Source organism: Elgaria multicarinata, chromosome 3 (genome assembly GCF_023053635.1).
Source record: "Elgaria multicarinata webbii isolate HBS135686 ecotype San Diego chromosome 3, rElgMul1.1.pri, whole genome shotgun sequence".
In the NCBI taxonomy this organism is placed as follows: Eukaryota; Metazoa; Chordata; class Lepidosauria; order Squamata; family Anguidae; genus Elgaria; species Elgaria multicarinata.
This window is the reverse complement of record NC_086173.1, coordinates 20,115,300-20,135,968: the sequence shown is the minus strand read 5'-3', so window position 1 is coordinate 20,135,968 and position 20,669 is coordinate 20,115,300. Positions and strand designations below refer to the sequence as shown.

General features: G+C 45.6%; 1 protein-coding gene across 1 annotated transcript in view; it reads left to right on the top strand.

The window, feature by feature from the left end:
• The window catches only part of NDUFB11 (NADH:ubiquinone oxidoreductase subunit B11), a 57,265-nt gene continuing 36,596 nt past the window's right edge, over positions 1-20,669 (top strand). The window contains exon 1 of the mRNA XM_063123093.1: positions 1-214. Coding sequence (XP_062979163.1) covers positions 35-214 — 180 coding nt within the window. The 5' untranslated portion in view covers positions 1-34. The remainder of the gene's footprint in view (positions 215-20,669) is intronic.

Genomic DNA, 20,669 nt, shown 5'->3' with positions numbered 1-20,669 from the left:
CTACATATTTCCGCTTCCGGTTGCATTGTTGACCATGGCGGCCTTGAGGAGGGTCGCGGGCTTGCAGAGGTTGCTGGGGTTACCGAAGCTCGCGACCCGGGCAGTTTCCTCTGGGAGGAAGACCAACTCCGCGGCTTCGATCCAGGTGCCCTCGGTCTCGAGCCCGGCGCGTACACACGAAGAGGAGGAGGAAGAAGTCTCCGTGTTCACCAAGGTGAGACGGAGGCGGTGCTTGGGGGAGGAGTTGGTAGTTAAGCTAAGCGTCGAGGGAAGACATGAAGGGACAGTTTACTATAGTATGGCTAGTTGGGGCACAGGTTTTCTCTCTTTTCCCCCTCCCTCTTTCGGGGTTTAAAATTGGAAACAATTCCCATCGTCCAACCGTCAGAAACCCACAAAGAAAGTCTTGATCACTTCCTAGAACATTGAGCATCAGGCAAGTGGTGCAGGTTGGGCTGAACCTTGGTGGCAGGTGCAGAAAGGTGGAGCTGTGACTTATGTGTGCTAAAAATGCAGAACTGCACAAGCCTGGAGTAGTAGTATTCGTTTAAATCAGGGCTGGCAAACAGTTTCCCATCTGTAAAACAGGACTTCCATGCCTTGCAGGGTTGTTCTTGTGGAAGCGCAATTATAGCCCAATGTCATGGATGTTTCTCTACAAACTAGTCCTGTTGAGTCAAGTACATGTACACAGGATTGTAGCCTTAAAGCAGGGGTGGCCAGTTTTTGGCCCTCAAGAAGTTTTCACCTACAGCTCCCATTTATCCTCGTTAGCATAGGGAATGGTGAGGATGATGGGAGTTGTAGGCCAAAACATCTGGAGGACAGTATGTTGCCTACCCTGTCTAAGGCTGCAATCCTATGCACATTTTCCTGGAAATAATTCTTAATGAATACAGTGGGGCTTGCTTCTGGATGAACATGCTTAGAATTGCATTGTAAAGTACTTTGGAAATTAAGAGTATAAGGCCTGCTCCTGAAGTCTTCCCTTAATGGCTGTCTGAACTAAAAAAAACCATGGTTCATAAGAAGAATCAGGCAGTATCAAGGAACAGTATCTTTTAGTTAGATATCTGGCATTGCTTAAATTTGAAGATCTTTTTGTTACATCTTAGTTGTCCGTATAAAGAATCTTTGCTGTGACAGGCTTGTTAGTAAGCAAAGGGATTCTTCCTAATCCTAAAGTGCAGTCTTATGTGTCTACTTGGAAGTAAGTCTTATTGCATTCAATGGGACTTGCTCCTAGGTAAGTGGGAATAGTAACCACATCCTTTATTTCTCTTGAGGGAAGAAAACAACAACCAAAACCTAATCTTTCATAAGGGAAGTTTCATGGTCGTTTTAGGGGATATGCTACAGGTTCCTCTTCGTGTATATTTTCTGCTTCTACTACTATAGCGCCCATCTTTCCCTGCCTCTCTGCCCTGTGGAAAAGGAAGGCAGGTGTTGTGCAGGCTTCATGCCCCACTACCAAGCAGCACCTGCAGGAGCCTCCCCAACTCTCTCCTGCTGGAAAGAGAGACAAAGAGTGAACTCCTAACATCCCCCACCCCAGGCTTTCCTTCTGACATTGGAGATGGAGCATAGTGGAGATTGCCATGAAGCTGATGGAATGATCCCCATCCAGCCCTGCAGTATTGGGAATAAGGCTTCTTGTGTTCACCACAGCAAGCATGGCGAGAGTATGCATCAATGTCTGACTTGGACTGGAGGAAATGTAGGCCAGTGTTGAAAAGTGGAAAGGGGCCAAAAAAAAGGGTGGCAAAGATTCAAAACTGAAGCCCAGAAATAGAAATGATTTGGTCTGTCTCTTTCGAGACCAGTGGAGACAGTATCTTCCCATGAGAATGTAATGTTAGTGGGAGTGACTTGACCTGCAGGCTGATTGCAAGCATCATAGATTAGAAGAAGGTGCCCTCTTGGCTGTACTGTGGAAAGGAGGGAGATAGCACTCAACACTTTTTTTTTTTAAAAAAAAAATAGCTAACTACTACACACTTTTCTGTGCAATTTGAAGCTTCTGAATCTTCAAATAAGGTAACTGCTCAGTTGGCTCTCAAATGGCAGCACATCAGCACAAACACATTGCTTAGGATAGGTACATCTGCAGAGCAATTGAACAGTGGAGAGAGCAAAGCAATACAATATCTGTCATACTTCTTTCCTGCTGCATTGAACTGGGCTCAAGGAGTCATAGTATCCCAGGCTATGGAATGGAATGCCCATTAAGTTCTGTAATGCTGCCAAATGCAGGTTAATTTGGGGTGAAATTGCAGGTGGGCCTTAAGCTTGTGAACTTCATCCCCTGCTCTTCTGCATTAAGGCATTGGATGTCCCACTCCTAATCTCATCCCAGGTTGAATATTGAGGTCCGGTAAACAACTGGACAGGTCTGTCTTCTGCCTCTCCTCCACTACTTGCTGGCTTGCTTAGGGTGACCATATGGAAAGGAGGACAGGGCTCCTGTATCTTTATATTAAAGGAGGAATTTCAGCAGGTGTCGTTTGTGTGCATGCAGCACTTGGTGAAATTCCCTCCTCATCACACTAGTTTAAGTTGCAGGGGTCCTGCCCTCTATTGTATCTGGTCACTCTACAAAAGAGGGCAGGGCTCCTGAAGCTTTAATTGTGATGAAGAGGGAGGTTCACCAGATGCTGTATGCATACAAAGCACACCTGCGGAAAAGCACACCTTTTCTATACAACTATTAAAGATACAGGAACCCTGTATTCCTTTCCATATGGTCGCACTAGTCTTCCTACTTCCTAGTTCTTGCAAGAGCCCTTTTACCTGCAAATCAACCAGATAGCTAGGAAGCAGAGGTGTGGCTGCCACAGCTCATGAGAATGGGCCAGTTCACATGATCAAAATAAGCCCAATTCTGGCCTGCTTCCATTGGGTGTCTGTATGTTTCAGAGCCCTATTCAAGGTGCTGGTTCTAACCTATAAAACCTTACACGGCTCGGGACCACAATATCTGACAGAGCGCCTTTCCTGACATGAACCTACCCATACACTACGCTCACCATCTAAGGTCCTCCTCTGGGTGCCTACTCCGAGGGATGCTTGGAAGATGGCAACAAAGGAGAGGGCCTTCTCTGTGGTGGTCCCCCAATTGATGATCTCCCTGACGAGGCCCACCTGGTGCCAACATTGTTATCTTTTCAGCAACAGATCAAAACTTTTCTCTTTTCCCGAGCTTATCCGATCCCGGATCTGTTTTTAGGTTTGGCTGACAGCTTATAGTTGTCCTTAGATGTATGTTTTTGAAAATCCTGTATTTATTTATTTTTTAAATTTTGCATATTGTTTTTAACTGTTTTAATTTTATGTAACTGCCCAGAAAGCTGGGGTGGTATAGAAATGTAATAAAAAAATAAATATAAATAATAAGCCACCCATGAGCTATTGTAGATTTATTGGAGGGTTGTTTCCTCCTCCAACAAGCCATGCCACCTGGGTTTGGACGACATAACAAGCTGCGTCCATGCGGCGATTAGGAAAATTGCACGCCGTGATTTAAATAAGCCACCACGGGTTATTTTGATCATACAAACCAGGTCAATGTCTCTTCCCAAAGAAAGCACTGGCATGGAGACTTCCCATCATGAAATCCCTGGGACTTTGGTATGATGACGGGACTTATTCCATAGTAGCACTGTACAAGCACAGCAGTTGGTATTGGGAGCAGAATACAGCATGCTGAGAATCTCAGGGTTTTTGTGTGCATGTGTTTAAAGGAAAAAAAGCAAGCGTCTAGTTCCTTAATTCTCTGAAGGCAGGATTGGAAGTATACAGGCAATACTTCAAAAGCCACTGGGAATTGGAAGGTTACAGGGCATTGTATCCAATGATAATCTAACTTAAGTCCCATTCATACCAATGGGGCTGCTCTTAGTAGGACTAACATTGGATACAAACCAGGATTTCCAGTGGCCCAGAGCATGTGACTTCTTCCTGTTACACAAACTGACCATAGTATCAAGTCATACAAGAACTCCAAAACGTACACAGGTCAAGCTTCTTCTATGACTTGTTACTACGGTCAGATTGGGTTGCAGTTGGCTCCCCTTTCAAAGAAGATAGTTCTTTTTTAGCCTGTCTTTCCTTTCGCTCTGCACAGGCTTTGAACAGAGAAGATGGAAGGTTCCCTCTTCTCTTCCTCTGTGATGCAAACGATATCAATACGCTTCAGGAGTAGCAGTACCGTAAAAGGTGTAGATGATTTCTCACTTGTCATTGCCCATGTAAAGCTTTCCAGATCTCTTCATAATGTCAAACCTATTGCTAATGCTCAGGCACTGAGCATCAGCCTGAAGCTCTTGTATCTCAGCATCATCAACTTGTTCTTGGAATAGTAGCTGCTAAAATACTCCTTCTGGCCACGCAGTGGTGCTGTGAATCCACATGGCATTGCAGCTAGGGTTTCCTTCCCTCCCTTCCATGTAGCGTGCGTTTATTGCTGGTCCTGTCTCCTCTGTAGCTGTGATGCCTCAGGGAAATGTTAAATATCAGGGCAAGAGAGCTAGTGCTGCTCACATTTACCATGAGCTTTATTGCAGTGTTCAGTTCAATGTCACTTCATTGTCTGGTTAAACGAGGCTAAGGCTAAGAGGATATTATAATGCCTGCTGTGTCTGAGGAAGGACAGTGTGTAGCCATTTGCTGCTTTAAAAACAAACAAACCCAGGCTTGAGGAGGGAGCTGCCCAAAATGTTCACCCATGTGTTCCCCCCCCCATTGCCATAACTAGCCTTATGTACACATCTGTAATATCTTCTCCCACCTTTTAATTACATTTAATTACTCCTAATTTTCTCTGGCTTTCCATTAGTAGGCAAGTGATGCGGAGAGGAGTGTTGTAGGTCTCCCCCCACCGGCTGCCCTTTTGAGTGTATTTTGTCTTGAATAAGTGCTGGAGGGCCAATAAGATTGACTCTGCTCATTTAGGCAAAGGGCTTTTTAAACCCACTTCGCTCTACCCTCATATCAGTATTAAGAGGCTATGTCAGTATTTGCCCCTAATGCATCCCTGCGCACACCACTACACAGGCAAATTGGGAATGAGCAGGTCTTGTGCATCATAAGGCGTTGCCAAAGACTCTTTCGCTAGTGATGGCAGGGGGGTGGGCATGTGGACTAAAGAGCCCATTGCCTGTCTCTAAGACTGAACAGTTAAGATGCGCATTGGGGGAAAGGCTCTTCCAAAGCCTCTGTTGCTGTTCTCACTGGAGGCAGAGGGTTATACAACCAACTTTGCTTGTCTCTTGCCTTGCATGCAGGGAGGCAGCTGAGGTGCATAAGAGTGGGCTATGGAATTCAGGGCTGTGCTGGGGGCCAGATGGAGACTCCTCAGGCTACCAGTTACCTTTCCCTGTCCTACATCTTAGCAGCATCCATACGGTCCATTTAATTAACATCGGTGTCCCTGGAACGTTCTGATTGTTTTGCGTGCTGTTGAATCCTCCATTGGTAGCTGCTGAATCTCGCACCAGCTACCAGTGAAGTACAAATCTAGCTGCTGCAGGGCCACTTCAGGGCTGGGCTTTCCCCAAAATGGGAAGCCAGTAGGTGCTGGGGGTGAGATGGGAACAATTTTCCTGCCTTGAATCTCCATTACTTTTAACAATGTTCCTGGCTTGGGGGAAGTGACAAGAATTTGTGTGTTGGGCAAAGTTCTTTTGATGTCCTGCTTCCACTGTCATTAATGTTTCTGTGGAACCTGCATAGTGTTGAAGCAGTAAACTTCTAGTAAATCGACAGTGTGAATACAGGCATTGTGGCCTTCTTTGCTGTAGTGCCCACCTGTGGAATGGTGTCCCTTCTGAGGTACATCAGTTTTCAACATTGGTGTGTTTTAGGTATTTATTGAAAACATAGCTATTTCTTTTGCTTTTCCAGCAGCCTTGACCTAGCTTTCTACCAGCCTCAACCTGCATAGGGGTGTGTGTGTGTGTGTGTGTGTGTGTGTGTTTTATCGTTTTATAAACCACTTAGGGATTTGTTCAAATGAGAAGCAGTTTATTAACGTTGTTAATAAATAAAACAAATGATAAATTGCAGCACTGTGCCATCAGGATAGCATGGGAAGCCCTGAGGCTTATAGGAGGAGCCCACATTGCCTCTCTTCCCTTCATAATGCACAAACTGAGCCAGAGATGGGATAAACGGGTGTCCCTCCCTTTCACTGTGAGAGATGAAAGCCAGGCATTTTTGTGCTGATTGGCCCAAGGAAATCCAAGACCGTAGGCTCAAACCCTCACTTCCAACTTGGCCATAATCCCTGAATGCCATCCCAGATAGGGGGAGTGCTATTTCTGATTGTGGTTGGGCTTTGGGGAGACTCCAGGAGAACAATATAACCTCAGAGGCCCTCCAGGGTGGACTCCTCTCTGTGCCCTTACTACTTGAATGATGTGTTCCAAACAGTGTGAAGAAGAGAGTGATCACTGCTCTTGAAGGGTCATCGGGATATAGAGAGGAAGTTTTTAAGGTATGTAAGGCATAAGCTGTTCAGGGGTCTATGCCAGCCTTCTCCCAACCTGGTGCCTTCCGGATGTGTTCAACACATCCATAGGGCACCAAACTGGGGATGGCTGGTTTATAAGTTAGTGTGTTGACTTATGAATAGAAAACAATGACGGTCCCCACTCGGCCATGAGCTTACTGGAACACTTTGGGTGAGTTGCTGACTCTCAGCCTAACCTACCTCATAGGGCTGTTGTGAGGATGAAATGGAGAGGAGGAGGAGGAGGAGGAGGAGACATGTATGCCAGCTTGGCCTCCTTGGAAGAAAAGTGGGATATACATGTAGATGATGATGATGATGGAGCCCATGCTTGGGCCGGAGTGTTTGTGATGTTATGTGATAAGCGTCTCTGTTTTGCACCAGCTGTGTCTTTTGATCAGTTGCCAAGGGCAGCCCTGTGAATGACATAGCTTAAGGGTAGAAAGTAAGTGGGCTTGTTAAAGTAAGAGAGAATTAGGTTGAGTGGAAGGATGGGTCACTTGCCTTACACTTTCAGGGAAGAGGGAATAGTAAATTGCGGGGTGGGGAGAGACTTTGTAATTGAGCTCTAAATCCTTGCCTCTCCCCTCAAGTTCTTTAGCAGCTAGCATTTCAAGGTTAATTGAACTGCACACTCCTGCCACTGTAACTGCTGAGACACCTAAAAGCATACCTCTCTCCCCCAGTTTTCATCCCTTAAATCTGGGCGCAGCAGGAGCTGCATCTGATACCACTGGTCCACTTTCCTTTTTTAGAGCTCATTTCCTAATACTTGCATGGCACTATGTGGGTCAGAGAGAGCATAGTGTAGCAGTGCAGATACAGGGTATACAGAAGGGACGAAAGAAGTGTTTGCCATAGCCAGAACATGGGGTTTATTCTATGGAAATCAGTGGCAGATTTGTCGGGCTAGAGGGATGTCAATATTGCAAGGCATCATAAAGGCCCATTGGTGGCGGCTGTGCCTGGTGAAACGAGACAGTGGTTTTCTCTACAGACTCTCTTTAATACTTTCCTCTCCCCTCCACCCTCTTGGGAACTCTGGGCCAAGGCTGTGCCCCAGATGATGAGAATCCTAGCTCCCAGTTCTGTGGAGCAGCTGTGGCTTTGCAGTGTACCGCAACCTCAATTCTGGATTTGGCAGATCTGTGTGTGCTGTGATGGGTTGGGCTCAGAGCCAGCGCATCCATTGGATGGACAGCTGGGATACCAGTCCTAGGAAGCACTGAGCAGCCAGCTGTTGGATGGCCGCTCCGCAGTGGCTTCCCTGGTATGGCACCTGCGTATTGCACCTGTTATAGCTCTCCTGCTTTTTTGTAGCATGCACCTCCGAAGCAGCTTTAAATCTTTAGCCCTTGTCCTCACTGTGGTCTTCCTGTTGCAGGGAAGAGGTTGGACTAAGGTGGGCCTAAGGCATGTTTTTTGTGCCTAGATTTCTAAATACAAATGGCACTGCCTTCTCACTTATTTAACATAGGGAGTCCCTTGCTCTTTCACAGCTCTCATCCACTTAAGCTATCCCTGAATCGGAGAACTGCATGGCAAAATGGTGCCCCAAGGGTCAGAGCTGTCTCCGTTCAGCCATGTTCGGCCAGCACCTTATGGTAGCTTCACCTTTGAGTTGCAGTAACAAAACAAACTGGTGTGTGCGCGTGTACATGCGTGTATGTATGCACATGCATTCTCCAGTTGGACAGCAGCCACTGCATGATTTTTCCTTCCCTGGTCAAACGGTTGCTTGAATTGCAGCTGTAGCACCAGAAGAGATAGCAAGACAACATTGATGGCAACATACAACATTGGTAGTTACTGGGGCAGGAAAGGGGGCTTAGAACGCAGCTGCCCTTCCATAATGCTAGTATGTCTGTGTCTATGGCCAGACCTAGCTGGGTCAGAAGTGCATGGCCCAAGCTTTGACCATTGTAATCCAATGCATCTGGAGAGCACCTGGTTTGAAAAGGCTGGTTTATTAAAGCTGACAGTGGGGAGCCTTTTTAGCCCAAAGGCTGAATTCCAATCTGGGAAAGGTCTTAGGGGCCAAAAATGTAATTATTACTTATTTTCCTTTCTGGAAGTGGTGGTGGGGCTTGGAGAAGAAATTGGCAGACCAGATGGGAAGCCCCTGCAAGGCCATATCTGGCTCACAGGCTAGAGGTTTCCCATCCCTGTTATAAGGAGATCTATGCATATAGTTTCTAGCTTAGTTCCTACTGATAGTTAGCTTACTATTTTCTAGCTTGCTATTTGCAGGAAGTTTAGTTTATGCATGTTTTTTACATGGAGTGTAGCGACAAAGAGACTGAGCTATGAGTTCCCACTTCAGATCTTTCCTTTCTGCAATGAATTCACTTAATTGTGTTAGGCAAACTTCTCTCTCTCTCTCTCTCTCTCTCAGCCTCAGTCCCTCACCTGCAATATACTGACCTATTTTATGGGGCTGCTGGAAGGATTAGAACAAAATAATGAATATGAAACACTACAAATCTCTAAACGTTGATGACGATTCCTCCACCTGTTGTCTGAAGACTTTCTGTGATTGTACTATATCATTTTTGCTGAAGGTGTAGATAGCCTCTTTTATGTTCTGCGGGTGTGGGACATTTTATGGCCTATAGATCAGTGGTGGAATGCATGCTGGCCTCTGTTAGTGCCCCAGATCAGAACCTTTTGTTTTGCCTTTTGGCGCAAGTAGACAAGATAATGGCTCACAGACTACACACATGGCTCTATTTCCCCTTGCACAAGCATACATGCATACACACACACACACCTCTGTTACAGTGAGTATCAGTAGGTTGATTTATTTTTGTGTGGTTTGTAGCAAGGAATACTACAAATGGCTTTTGCACAGTCTGTGCTTCAATGTGCAATTTGTCCTAATTGTGCTCCCAGTTTTCGTCGGATGAAAGACAGCACCTTGTTAAACATTACCTCTTTATATCCTTTATGTTTGGACAAACGTGCCCCCCATGACCTTTATCCTAATCATCATCTTGTTCCTTTCTTCTGTTATCAATTTACATTTTAAATAAAATATTTGCAGCCAATTTTATGTGTGTTTGCTCTTACCATTTAGATGCCTCAACAATTTCTTCCTCGTAATTTGTTTGAGGAAGGGAAGGGGGCAGTTTCTGATTTTGCAAGGTCCTGGATATATCAGTCGTTGTCTTTTTCTCCTTCTCCTTCCTCTTCTTGGTACTACATAGTAAGCCTTGTGGGGCATGTGTTGGTGCACAAGCTGAATTTGCCTATATTTAGCAATATTTACAATCCTAAAAGGAGGATGGATGGATGGATAATATAGGAAGATATGAAAAAGAAGAGAGCGTTACATGTATAATGAAGGTCAAACCAAAACAATGTAACTACTGTTTAATATAGGGGAGTGGGTCTTAACATATGCTCCCAGGGTTATTTATTTATTTATTTATTTATTACATTTCTAGCCGGAGCTCTCCGGGCGGTTCACAAAAATTAAAACCATTCAAAGTATAAAACAACAGGTTACTTAACACATTACAGAATTGCTGGCATGCTGGTGTGTAGTGAGAGTCTGCTTTAGATTTGCTTATTTTACTGTTACTAATAGATCTGAGTAGCAGACTGACGAGGCTGAGATGATATTGGCTCAGTTCAGACAACACGTTTCTCAGTGGTGGTTTTAGAACTCCACGGTGGAGTTTTTACACCACCATTGAGAAATGTGTTGGCTGGCAGGAAAGCTCCACCCCACACTGAATATCCACACTGTGCAGAGGAGAGTTCCTGCACAACTGTTGTGTTGCGTGTTGTGTAGAGGTTCTGTGGAGTTTCCTGTTGCATTGCATTGACTTTTCCCACTGGCTATCGATTTCCCTGGCATGATTGGCGAAAAGAGCAAGTGCCACTCTAGGAGAGCCGCCAGGATTGGTTTTTTTGCAGCAATAGCTGATGGGATACTGTCAGGAGGACTGGGGGAGGAGAGAGGGTGGAGGAACTAGCGATCAAATGGCCCAATGGATTTTACTGTGGTAGCTCACAGGCAAACAAAGGTGGAGTTAGAACATGTTGTGTGGGGAGTACCTCCTAACCACTCAACCGTTGAGTGGAGTTTTCACACTGCATTGACTAATGTGTTGTCTGAATTGAGCCATTCTTTTTCTAGAGTGTCTTTTTTTCCGCCTCCCCCACTTCCCAAGTTCTTGAGAGCTTCCCTTTTTGTACATTTGGTTCTCTGGTTTTAGAGTGTTGTTGATCCACCATCATTGAACATAAGAAGCTTGAGTCAGGCTTTTTGGTCCACCAAACTCAGTATTATCTATGCTGACTGGCAGCCAGCTCTCCAGGATCTCGGATGGCAATCTTTCCCTAGGCCTGTATGGAGAAGCCCAGGATTGAGTCTGGGGCCTTCTGCATGCAAGGCATGTACTCTATCACTAAGCTACAGCACCTCACTATACAGTCTGCATAACAAAAAGAAGGCAGGAGAGATGCAAAGGCAGGGAAATTGTGGGAGATATCATGGTCCCTGATCTCACCCCTTCTGCTAGACCAGCTTTGGCCAGCCACATCCAGCCACTGAGTCTACCAACCTAAATCATAGAATAGTAGAGTTGGAAGGGTCCTAAAGGGCCATCAAGTCCAACCCCCTGCTCAGTGTGGCCAGGATGGTGGCAGTAGACATACATAATCTTTGGCTTTCTAGTGTTTTACAGTAGAGGAATTGGGGGCTCAGGAAGGCTCAGTAGAGACATAATGTTGCCTGATCTCCTAAGCATAGTTAGACCCGTACACTACCCCCTTACATGAGCATTCCCCCTTCCTTTCAATTTTGGATCTAACTATGGTTAGTATTGCATCTGCACAGGCATTTTTGCTGTTTGTAGTTAGCTCAAACCCATTCTTAACCACAGTTGCCACCTTGGAACTAACTGAGGGGGCATTCACCTAACTATGGGTAGTGTTGTGTGTGTGTCCGAACTGAGCTAAGCTCTGGCAGTTAATTTCTATCTTCTTGAGTAGCAGAGTACCTAGCTTCTGCTCAGACAACAGCCTTTGTATTAGTAGAACTGGGATCGCAATCCATTTCCGCTCCCAATAAATGAATGGTTAAGAAGCTCCTGCTGCACAGAAATGAGATTTCCCCCCAGCCTAGCAGTGCTGCTGCCATAAATCTCCTGCCAGGTTCACTTTAGCAGCCGTTCTCTCTGTATACTCCCGAATTGACATTAACCAGGAGCCAGAACAACTCTTCGCCTTCGTGCAGGATGGAAATGTGACGAGACGCCCTAGCATCTTGGGAGCAATTTTGAACCTGGCTCCATAATTAGCGCTCAGCACTGGGTGGGCTGGGAGAAAGGGGGGTGGCTGCGTCTGTGAGGGAGGCACATCGATTGCTGCGTCTTCAGGCAGGAGTTGGTTTCGTAGCTCCAGGCGATGTTTTACACCGGCTCTGTGTGTGTCAGCCTTGATGCTGCATGGGAGAAGGCAGCAACTGTGGAGCCCTGGGGGTAGCTATTTATTAGGCCCATGGGAAATTAACTATAGTGTCTGCTGTATTTCTGACGGCTTGGGAGGGGCCAGAAAGGAAAGGGAGAATAAATTTCTGGTTGAGAAATGGTTCCACCAAGGAGGGAGAGGTTCAAGAGGTACTGAAAATGCCACCTCCTTTTCCATCAATGAGCTGGTCTTCAGGGTGGAGAGGTATGAACAGCCAGTCAGTCAGTATCTCTGGGGTCCGATATTTCTAAATGGTGCATAATTGAATCTGGGGACTTCATTTCACTTCCCACCTCTTTTGTTTTTGCAGCTTTATGGCATGAGATGTGTATAAACGATTTGTCTGGAGAACGCATGAAGCCTAAGCCACTCTCTGTCTATCTCTGCTATGGCTTTCGGTGAGGGATTCTTGGCTGGATTTGATAAGGGGCCAGTTTTGAGGTTGAGGAGGGGTGCAATCACAGGGCTAAGGTGACCACTGTCTGAGAACCACAGAAGGCAGTGGGAAATTGGAAACCAGGCTCTAGAAGCAGCCTCATATATTGAACAATGCCTTTCCAACCCACCCTTTGCTGCCTCTACCAAAGGCCAATTTATTATGCCTCAGTCCCTGGGGCGCTTGCAGTGGCGAGGGTGTGCATGTACAGTAAAAGGGTAGACCTGAAAGAAGAGAGGTTAATGTGGGATGGCAGAGACTGCGGAGAAGGTCCAGAAGATGACAGCTAAGTTCCTGTCAGAGCTAGGTTGCCAAGATCAAGTTCCCCCAATGCTCCATTATCTGCTTGGTCAGTCCATGATCTTCCAAGAACAATGTCAGATGCTTGGTTGACCTCCAAGACCAGCACCGCTCTTCTGTGATGTGACAACCTTTTAAGATCAACAGGGACTCCCTCCTGACTGCACTATCTTAAGTCCAAAGAGTGAGGGTTCATGAAAGCATTCTTGGTAGCTGCCCCCAACTGTGCAACTCTGTCTCTGAGCCCGACCCTGAGTGTTTTCTGGGAAGGCCTTAAGGCCTTCTTGTTTGGACTGTCTTGCAACAACCATTGTTAGTTAGCTCTCAAGCCACTTTCCCACCCAAGTAAGGGACTGTCAAATCAGCTTCCAAAAAACAAAAACGTAACAGTTCAGCCAAACAGCAAAGTCAAAAATAGTGTAATGTATCAGTACAAATAACATTAAACAATAAAATCAGCACAGATGAGATAAAGCTTTTTAATCTGTATTTTATATGCAGCTTCTCTCGTCTTGCTCTCTTCTGTGTTCTTTTCCTTCCCAAACCCCCTAGTATGGATAGCTTAGAAATCTAAATACCTCTCAGTCTTGGTATAAAAGGAAAATCCCAAGCCCACGGCCTTCTTCCTATCTCCTTCCTTACAACAACAGCTCACTGCCATTCCTCTCACTGAATGGCTGAGTAATCCCTCCAATAGGCAATAATACCTACGATTCTCGGCCAAACTATCTCGCCCACCTGTGCAAGATCCTGTTCTGCTCAGCCTTTCTCTAAGGTGGCACTTTTTATTGTGTTGGGAAGCTCGCCCAAATTCTACATCCTGAAAACAGCTGGTAATGCCTCTTTTTTACACAGAAGTGTTTGTTTATTCCTTCTTTATTTAGATTCATCATATAGAACAGATTCTCTAAGTGAGAAGGTTCTCAAAGAACATTATTTATTAGAAATGCAATAAATAAATAAAGGTCGTATGAAGTGTAACATCAAATAAATTATAATACAATAAAAACCTAATGTACAAGATCTGCATGCTCAGCACAACAATGCAATTACCAGCACGATAGTTAATATACAAATCACAGGAGCAGTCTACATAGCCCACAAGTAAGAGGAACTAGCACTGCCATCACTACCAATGGGATAGTAAAACATTCACAAAAATAGATACTCCAACAACATCTAAGTCTTAAGCATTCAACAGATAGTAAAATACATAACTTAGAGTACTAGTAATATCTTAAAAAGGAGAATACTGTTCCCATCTCAGGGCTATCTTTTTGCAATGTTCGATATATGGTTCTCCTACATAAAAATGTGTAGGATTGCAGCCTTGGATACCTGCTTTAGTTCTTGTTCTAGTGCTGGTTTCAGTCATCTGGGAGTTGCTTGTATGAAGTAGAGAAAGGAAAGGAAGAAGAATTGCTGCTCTTTCCCAAAAAGCCATCACATTGCTGGAAGGATCCTCACTATTAGTAAGGCTGTCAGCTGATTTAAAGTCTAGGTGATTAGACAGCTGAAAATTGTTTAGACCAATGTTTGGTCAGAGAAACTCTTCAGCATTTCCAAAACCCCAATAATTATTAGTCATTTATAAATTGCCCCAAATGTTCTAGGCTCTCTACTGAGACTGAAAAACGACACAATCCCTGCCTGCAGGCTACCAAACCAGTAGACACAAAGAATGGGAAGGAACATGAGCAAATTCAGGTACCAATTCTTAAAGTTACATAATTGTTTTCTAGCGTTCAGCTGGAATGGCAGTTGAGGAGACTGTTGTTGGGGGAAGAGGAGCCAAATGGCAGTTGATCCCAGCCAGCCTAGTAGAGTGGGCCTCAGTGTGTCTCATCTCTCTTTGATGCAGCCAGATGGAAATGGCTTTAATTGGACATTCTATTGGTCTTACCCAAGGAATTGTAGGCTAAGATATAAGTTACTTGACAAAAGGTACTCTTCGTTGTTGTCTCAGTGATCCATATTCTCTGTTTTCTCTCATCTTCATGTACTGGTGCCATTTTAGAAACAAAAGAGCCTCAAAAGCAAACTCTCTTTAACTCACAACCTTTCCAATTGAAATCCCCCCTCCTATCAGTTATTCATCTAAAGGATTAGGTTGATTGACCTACATGATTAAATAGATTTAAGCAATGTAGCCTTGGTCTTTTAGTCAACCCGAAAGGAAGAGATCCTGTACCTTAGCATTCCTGGTGGATACAGCATCGGCTTTTCTTTGGTAATGGTGGAGGAAAGAGATGTTGTCGGGAGAGAGAGCACAGTAGGGTGGGATCGTTGGTATTCTGAAGATTGGCTTCAGCAGTCCTGAGAGTCTCAACCAGTAAGAAATACATTGGCTCTGTAGCTTGATGTGCTGAGCTGAATGCATACAAAACAATTGTCCTGCATTACAGCAAGAAGCCAGGTTCTGAGTTGCTGTCTTCATCCTGCCCTTTCCAATGGCAAGAATCTCTCCTTCCATAAGGAAAAAATCCCAGACATGCTACTACCTCCAAACTCTGCACCTTCCTCTCTCCCTTTTGTGACAGCTTCATGCTTGGGGCTGCATTTAAAAATAAGGAGGCCCAATCTTGTGGGGACGGACGGACACACACCTCAATCTACATTAGACAAGTGAACCAGTAAGATAAAGGCTGGCAGGGGGGTAGGGGACAACTCTGGGAAAGGCAGGTTTAAAAGCAAAAAGGGCATTTAGAAGTAAGACACATTTCTGAAGAGCCAGAAGTCGGGCTGTGACGAGTGCAAGGTTGTTTGTGCTCTAGATTGGAAAAAGTATTAAAGTTCTTCTCTGAGGAAGTTCAAATTGCAGATCTGTGTCTCTGGGGGATGGTGGGTGCCTGGCCTATCTGCAGAGAGGATTGGGGTAGGTGGTAAAGTGGTCGCCCTGCAATGGTGCCAGCTTTGACAGGATGTACAGCTGAGTTCAACTGGGCTATATGGAGCCGTGATAGGGCATATTGATCGAGCCCACAGGAAGAACAGCTAACTTGACTATTGCTGCACGTATATGCTATTCTTGCCTGGGGAGATGATGATGTGCAGACAGATATGAGTGGAGCGGTCAGGTGTGTGCAATTTTGCGTGCAGAGTTTGGATTCTATGAAACATACGCTTTTTTATTTTTTAAAAAATAAAGTGAGTTTCTGTTCTTGAGAGACGTAAAACTGAAAACTTGTCATTGTCTGCTAGAGCTTCTAGTGTTTAGAGAGTGCCTTCTGTGTGGTTGACAGCTGATTTCTCCCTCATGACCCCCACCCCCAGTCATATTCTTCTACTTATGTGCTCCTTTGGTTGCTTCTGCCTCCCTCGATGCTGCCTAACTGCTTCTCACCAAGAAATATCAAATCCTGCAAATCTGTTCATGTTGCTGGACTTGCATGCTATTTTTACGCACTACTTTATTGTGTGTGTGGCTTTTGAATTTGCGGAATTTGGATGTGGTGTTTGCATTTTCCTTATTGTGGGAGCATTTGAGGAGGGCAGCCAGCTTTGGGCTTGGTAAACCCTAGCGGGTCTGTCCCAAATAAAAGCATGAGGGGTGGAGGCTAATTGAACTTGGCCACTGATGTTGTGAAAACGCATCCGTTTCTGGGGTGAACTGACTGAGCAACGACTATATAAGGGTTGCCTGTAGGGCTGGGAGGATGCTGGCAGCACGCATGGGTGGTTGGCAGTGCGGAGCTCTCCCCAAGCAAAGAGCGCCAATGTCACTTTGTTGTGCTGCTTCTGATAGGCAAAGTATGTGACAACAACCCCGATTAGGCTTGGCAACTGGAGAAGCTGATGGAAGGCAAGTGGACGTGAAGCGCGAGAGCATAGTGCAGAGGCCACCAGTGAGGGAGCAAGCAGCAGCCAGGCACCTCTCCATCGTGCCTGGGTCCAGCTCCAGCTGAGAGCCCCCTCCCTCCTGCTGTCAACTGTCTCTGGAGAGGCCACCAGTGAGGGAGGAAGCAGCAGCCAGGCACCTCTCCACCGTGCCTGGGTCCAGCTCCAGCTGAGAGCCCCCTCCCTCCTGCTGTCACCTGTAGCTGCTGAACTTTCCAACTAAGATTGTAGTGCCTGAATTTGCTTTCCTTTTCCCCCTCCTCCTCCTCCCTCCCAATCCCCTTTCCTTTTGTGTCATGTCTTTTAGATTGTAAGCCTGTGGGCAGGGACTGTCAAGAAATACTTTTGTAAGCCGCCATGAGAGCCTTTTTTGGCTGAATGGTGGCATAAAATCCTTAAATAAATAAATAGTGCTTGGGTCACGTCAAAGTGGCGGATCCAGTCAGGCTGTTCTAGCTGGTCGCTCCCACACATGTTGCCCCATGTCAAGTTGGAGCTTCCTTAGAAGTGGAGAAATTGTACCTAATGCTGCTACAGTAGGGTTGAGGGAGGCCGAAGAGTCATGCATCCAATCGGACATCATAGAAGCAGAGAGGGAGGAGAATATGGGAAGAAATTAGGACTGTCTCCTGATTTAAATGTTTTTTAGTAAAGCATCTGCTTTAATTGATTCAATTTAAATATGCCTATTATCAAAACTTTCATGTAGGTGCCTTTCTGACATACGAGAGGAAGAGGTGAGAACGTAAAATGTGATTAGCGCTCAGTGTTGGCAGGAAAGGCCATCTCTTAAAGGCCATTTTCTTTTCCGTCTCATTTACAATTACACACCTGAATCAAAATAGAAATGGCCTTCGCTAGTTTTTAAAATTGGCTTCCAGTGATGAATAAACTAAGGCTGCAATCTTATATACACTTAGTTGAGAAAAATGTCCCAATGAACGCAGTTGGGCTGACTTCTGAAGAGACATGTGTACGCACACGCACACAGAGGATTGCATTGCAAAAGTATAGAGCTCCCAAAAAAGCAGAGCCTAAGCCTAACATTAGTGAATGTGTTGGGAATCAGGTCTACTGGGTGTTATTCCTGGTGTAAGGCTAGTGTAAGGCATGAACTTTTTAAAGGAAGCTTCAGGCATTGTATATTCTGTGCAAAACAAATTCAGAAGACACAGAATGTGGCATTGTAACTCATTAAATGTACTAATGACTACATAGTAAATCCATTTTATAAGCATGTTGCTTTCAAAATTTTCTCTGTATTTTTCTCGTATTTTTTTAGCATGACTCAAGCCATTATTCAAAGTCTTTCCAAGAGGTTTCCACATGCATTCGGAGGCTTCACAAGGCTGATTGCTATGTCTGTTAATTTCACCTACCCATGTCAATGTGCAATTGCCATGTGTGAATTGGTCCTCAACCCAACTTAGAATAGTTTAGCTGTGATTATAGTAGAAGAGGGCCAAAGGAGAATAGAGGAGACCAGGTAGCCACTAGGGGTTGAATAGTAGCCCTGAGAGAATAATACCTGCCCTGAGAATTATAAGCCCTACTAAACTTCATTGTGGACCCTGAAACTTCACCCTATATTTCCAAGCACTCCCTTGTGGCCATGACTTTGAGCATCCTAGCATTTCCTTTAAAAAAAAAAAAAAGCAAGCCGAAAGCTGATTTTCTCAAGGTTGCATGTTTGTGGTTTGAAATTGTGAACGTCAGGTGGCTTTGGCCTTTAAGTGCCCTCAGCAGTGACCCTGAACACTAGAAATAGACAGCGGTGTTTAATCCATAAAAGTGGTGAGGTGGTGAGCTACTAAAATGTAAAAAGAAGTCTTTAGGGGCCATTTACAACATATCCTCCAAATAGGAACAAGTGGAGTTCAAGGGGAAGCTTTTAAGACTGATGGTGGGGCGTGTTCTGAAGAGTGATGTAGCTGCGACTTGCTGCCCCACCTGCAAGAAAACTGCCCCTGTTCTCCTCTTTCTGTTGGAGGTTTCTTGCTAGCTCCCTTGTCTGCCCTCCTTGAATGGTGTGTGCGCTGAAGAACCTGCTGGTCTGTTGGGAGACCCTTTGGGATGTTTCCAAGAACAGGATCTTCTCAAAACAAGTGTTGTGTCGCAAACAGTCCAGTTCCAAGCACAACGTAGGGGTTGCTGCACTGACATATTCGGCGCTGAGTGGGGGGACACGGCAGCTCCGAGCAGGGGGTGGGTCAGGTGTCACGGGAGACTTGCCGATAATGGAATAATCAGCGTTCACTGACAGCTTGTCACGACTGACACCCCCGCTTCCTAGCCTGCCAAGTTGATGCCTGACACAAAGTTGGGCTCAGGAGGGGGAGGCGGGTCATGCCTCTTCTCTTAGCTCCTTATTGTTTCTTTCGTTCTCCCCACTCCGTTCCAAATGTTCCTTCTCTTACCACCGCCATATAGGTATGGAGCATAAATCCATTGGCTACTGACTGTACAGGGTGTTTATGTCCCTGGAAGTGGAGTCGAGGGTGAGCACTGTTTTATTATATAGCCCTGGGAAGCTCTGTGATAACGTCATTATAGCTCATCCATTCATTTCCCTCCTCCCCCCCCCCTTTCCTGCTAGCTCGTGCCTAAATGTGGGAGTCCTGTGCAAATCTCAAGTGGTGATTTCCTTTTAAGTTGGCAGAGGCTATTGCCAGGAGGAGATGTAAGTCTGTAACCCAGCCTTCGTTGACATGGTGGCCTCCAGATGTTTTGGACTACAACTTCCGTCAGGCCTAGCCAGTATGGACAATGGTCATGGTTGATGGAAGTTGTATTTTAAAATATCTGGAGGGTACCATGTGAAAGACTACTCTAACCTTTCATTCTAACAGTGTGTGTGTGTTGGGATCACTCCTAATGCACCATCAGTGTCATGGAGCCTACCATGGCCCATCCTTCCTTTATATTTCTGTGGTGATGGTGGTGAAGGAGAGAAGATTTCTTTGGATCCTATCAGGCAGGAGAACTCGGAGGTGCAATCTGTTACGTTGTGTTGCCACCCTTGAGACATTTGTGTTTACAGCTTTTGAAAATGCGCATTAAAATAACCCGTAAAATAGGACAAATTTTTAAAACCTTGTATCCGTTAAGAACTTGAGCCGAAGCCCAACCAGCTGACCTGGTATTGCAGTGCATGCATGGGCTGGGCCTCTTTTTTATTTGTTTATTTTGCTTATTGCATTTGTATCCTGCTCTTTAGGGCAGTATGCACGGGGCGATATTACTTTCTCCTTGCAATAATCCTCAGAGGTAGGTACGGCCAGAGAGAGAGAGAGAGAGAGAGAGAGAGAGAGAGAGAGAGAGAGAGAGAGAGAGAGAGAGATTTCACATGGAATAATCAAGAGGGCATTTTTTGGATAACCTCACCCAAGCCAAGTGGTAACTCCCTCTTCATTTTTTGCATTCATAGTCAAGCAATAAAAGTAAGTTTATTGAGCTTCTAGTGGGCTCCCATACATAGCTGCATGCTACTTAGTGGAGTCACAAGCCACCATGTAGGCCTGGCCTGAGATGGAGGGGGGCAGGGAGGTAAGTGACCTCTGAGGTATGCAAGATCCATATCCAGGGGAGAGTTCTGTTTCCCATGGGAGGGAGCTGGTATTTTACAAAGCCAAAAGGGCTCCGGTCCTTGGAGGCAAGAGACTTTGAGGGGCTGCACTGGAAGCCTGAGCTGAGTGGTGGAGGCAGCTGCTAGAAACAGTAGGAGGGCTTGTTTGCCTGCTTTGTAGACCCCCTCCCCTTCCCACCCACTTATCGACCCCACTCTCTGGGGCAGGATAAGCCATGGGTTTTGCGGCACCTGCCACTCCGTCCGTCCGTCTGTGCGCGTGCTTTTCCTCCCGATACAAAGACTCTTTAAATATTAAGCAGCGGCAAAGCGGCTTCTGCTCTTTAATAAATCATAGTGACCTGAAATTGCTGCCTTGCCTGAGGAGAGCTCCAGAACACGGTAGCTCCCTCTGCCGCGGGGCTAGGAGGGAAAGGAAGCGCAGGGAAGAGCACCAGATGAGAGTCCCTGTATTGGGGTGGCTGGGAGAAACCCTTTGAAATCCCCGTCCCTGGTTGATTTGCAGTATCCCCTTTAAGGCTTAA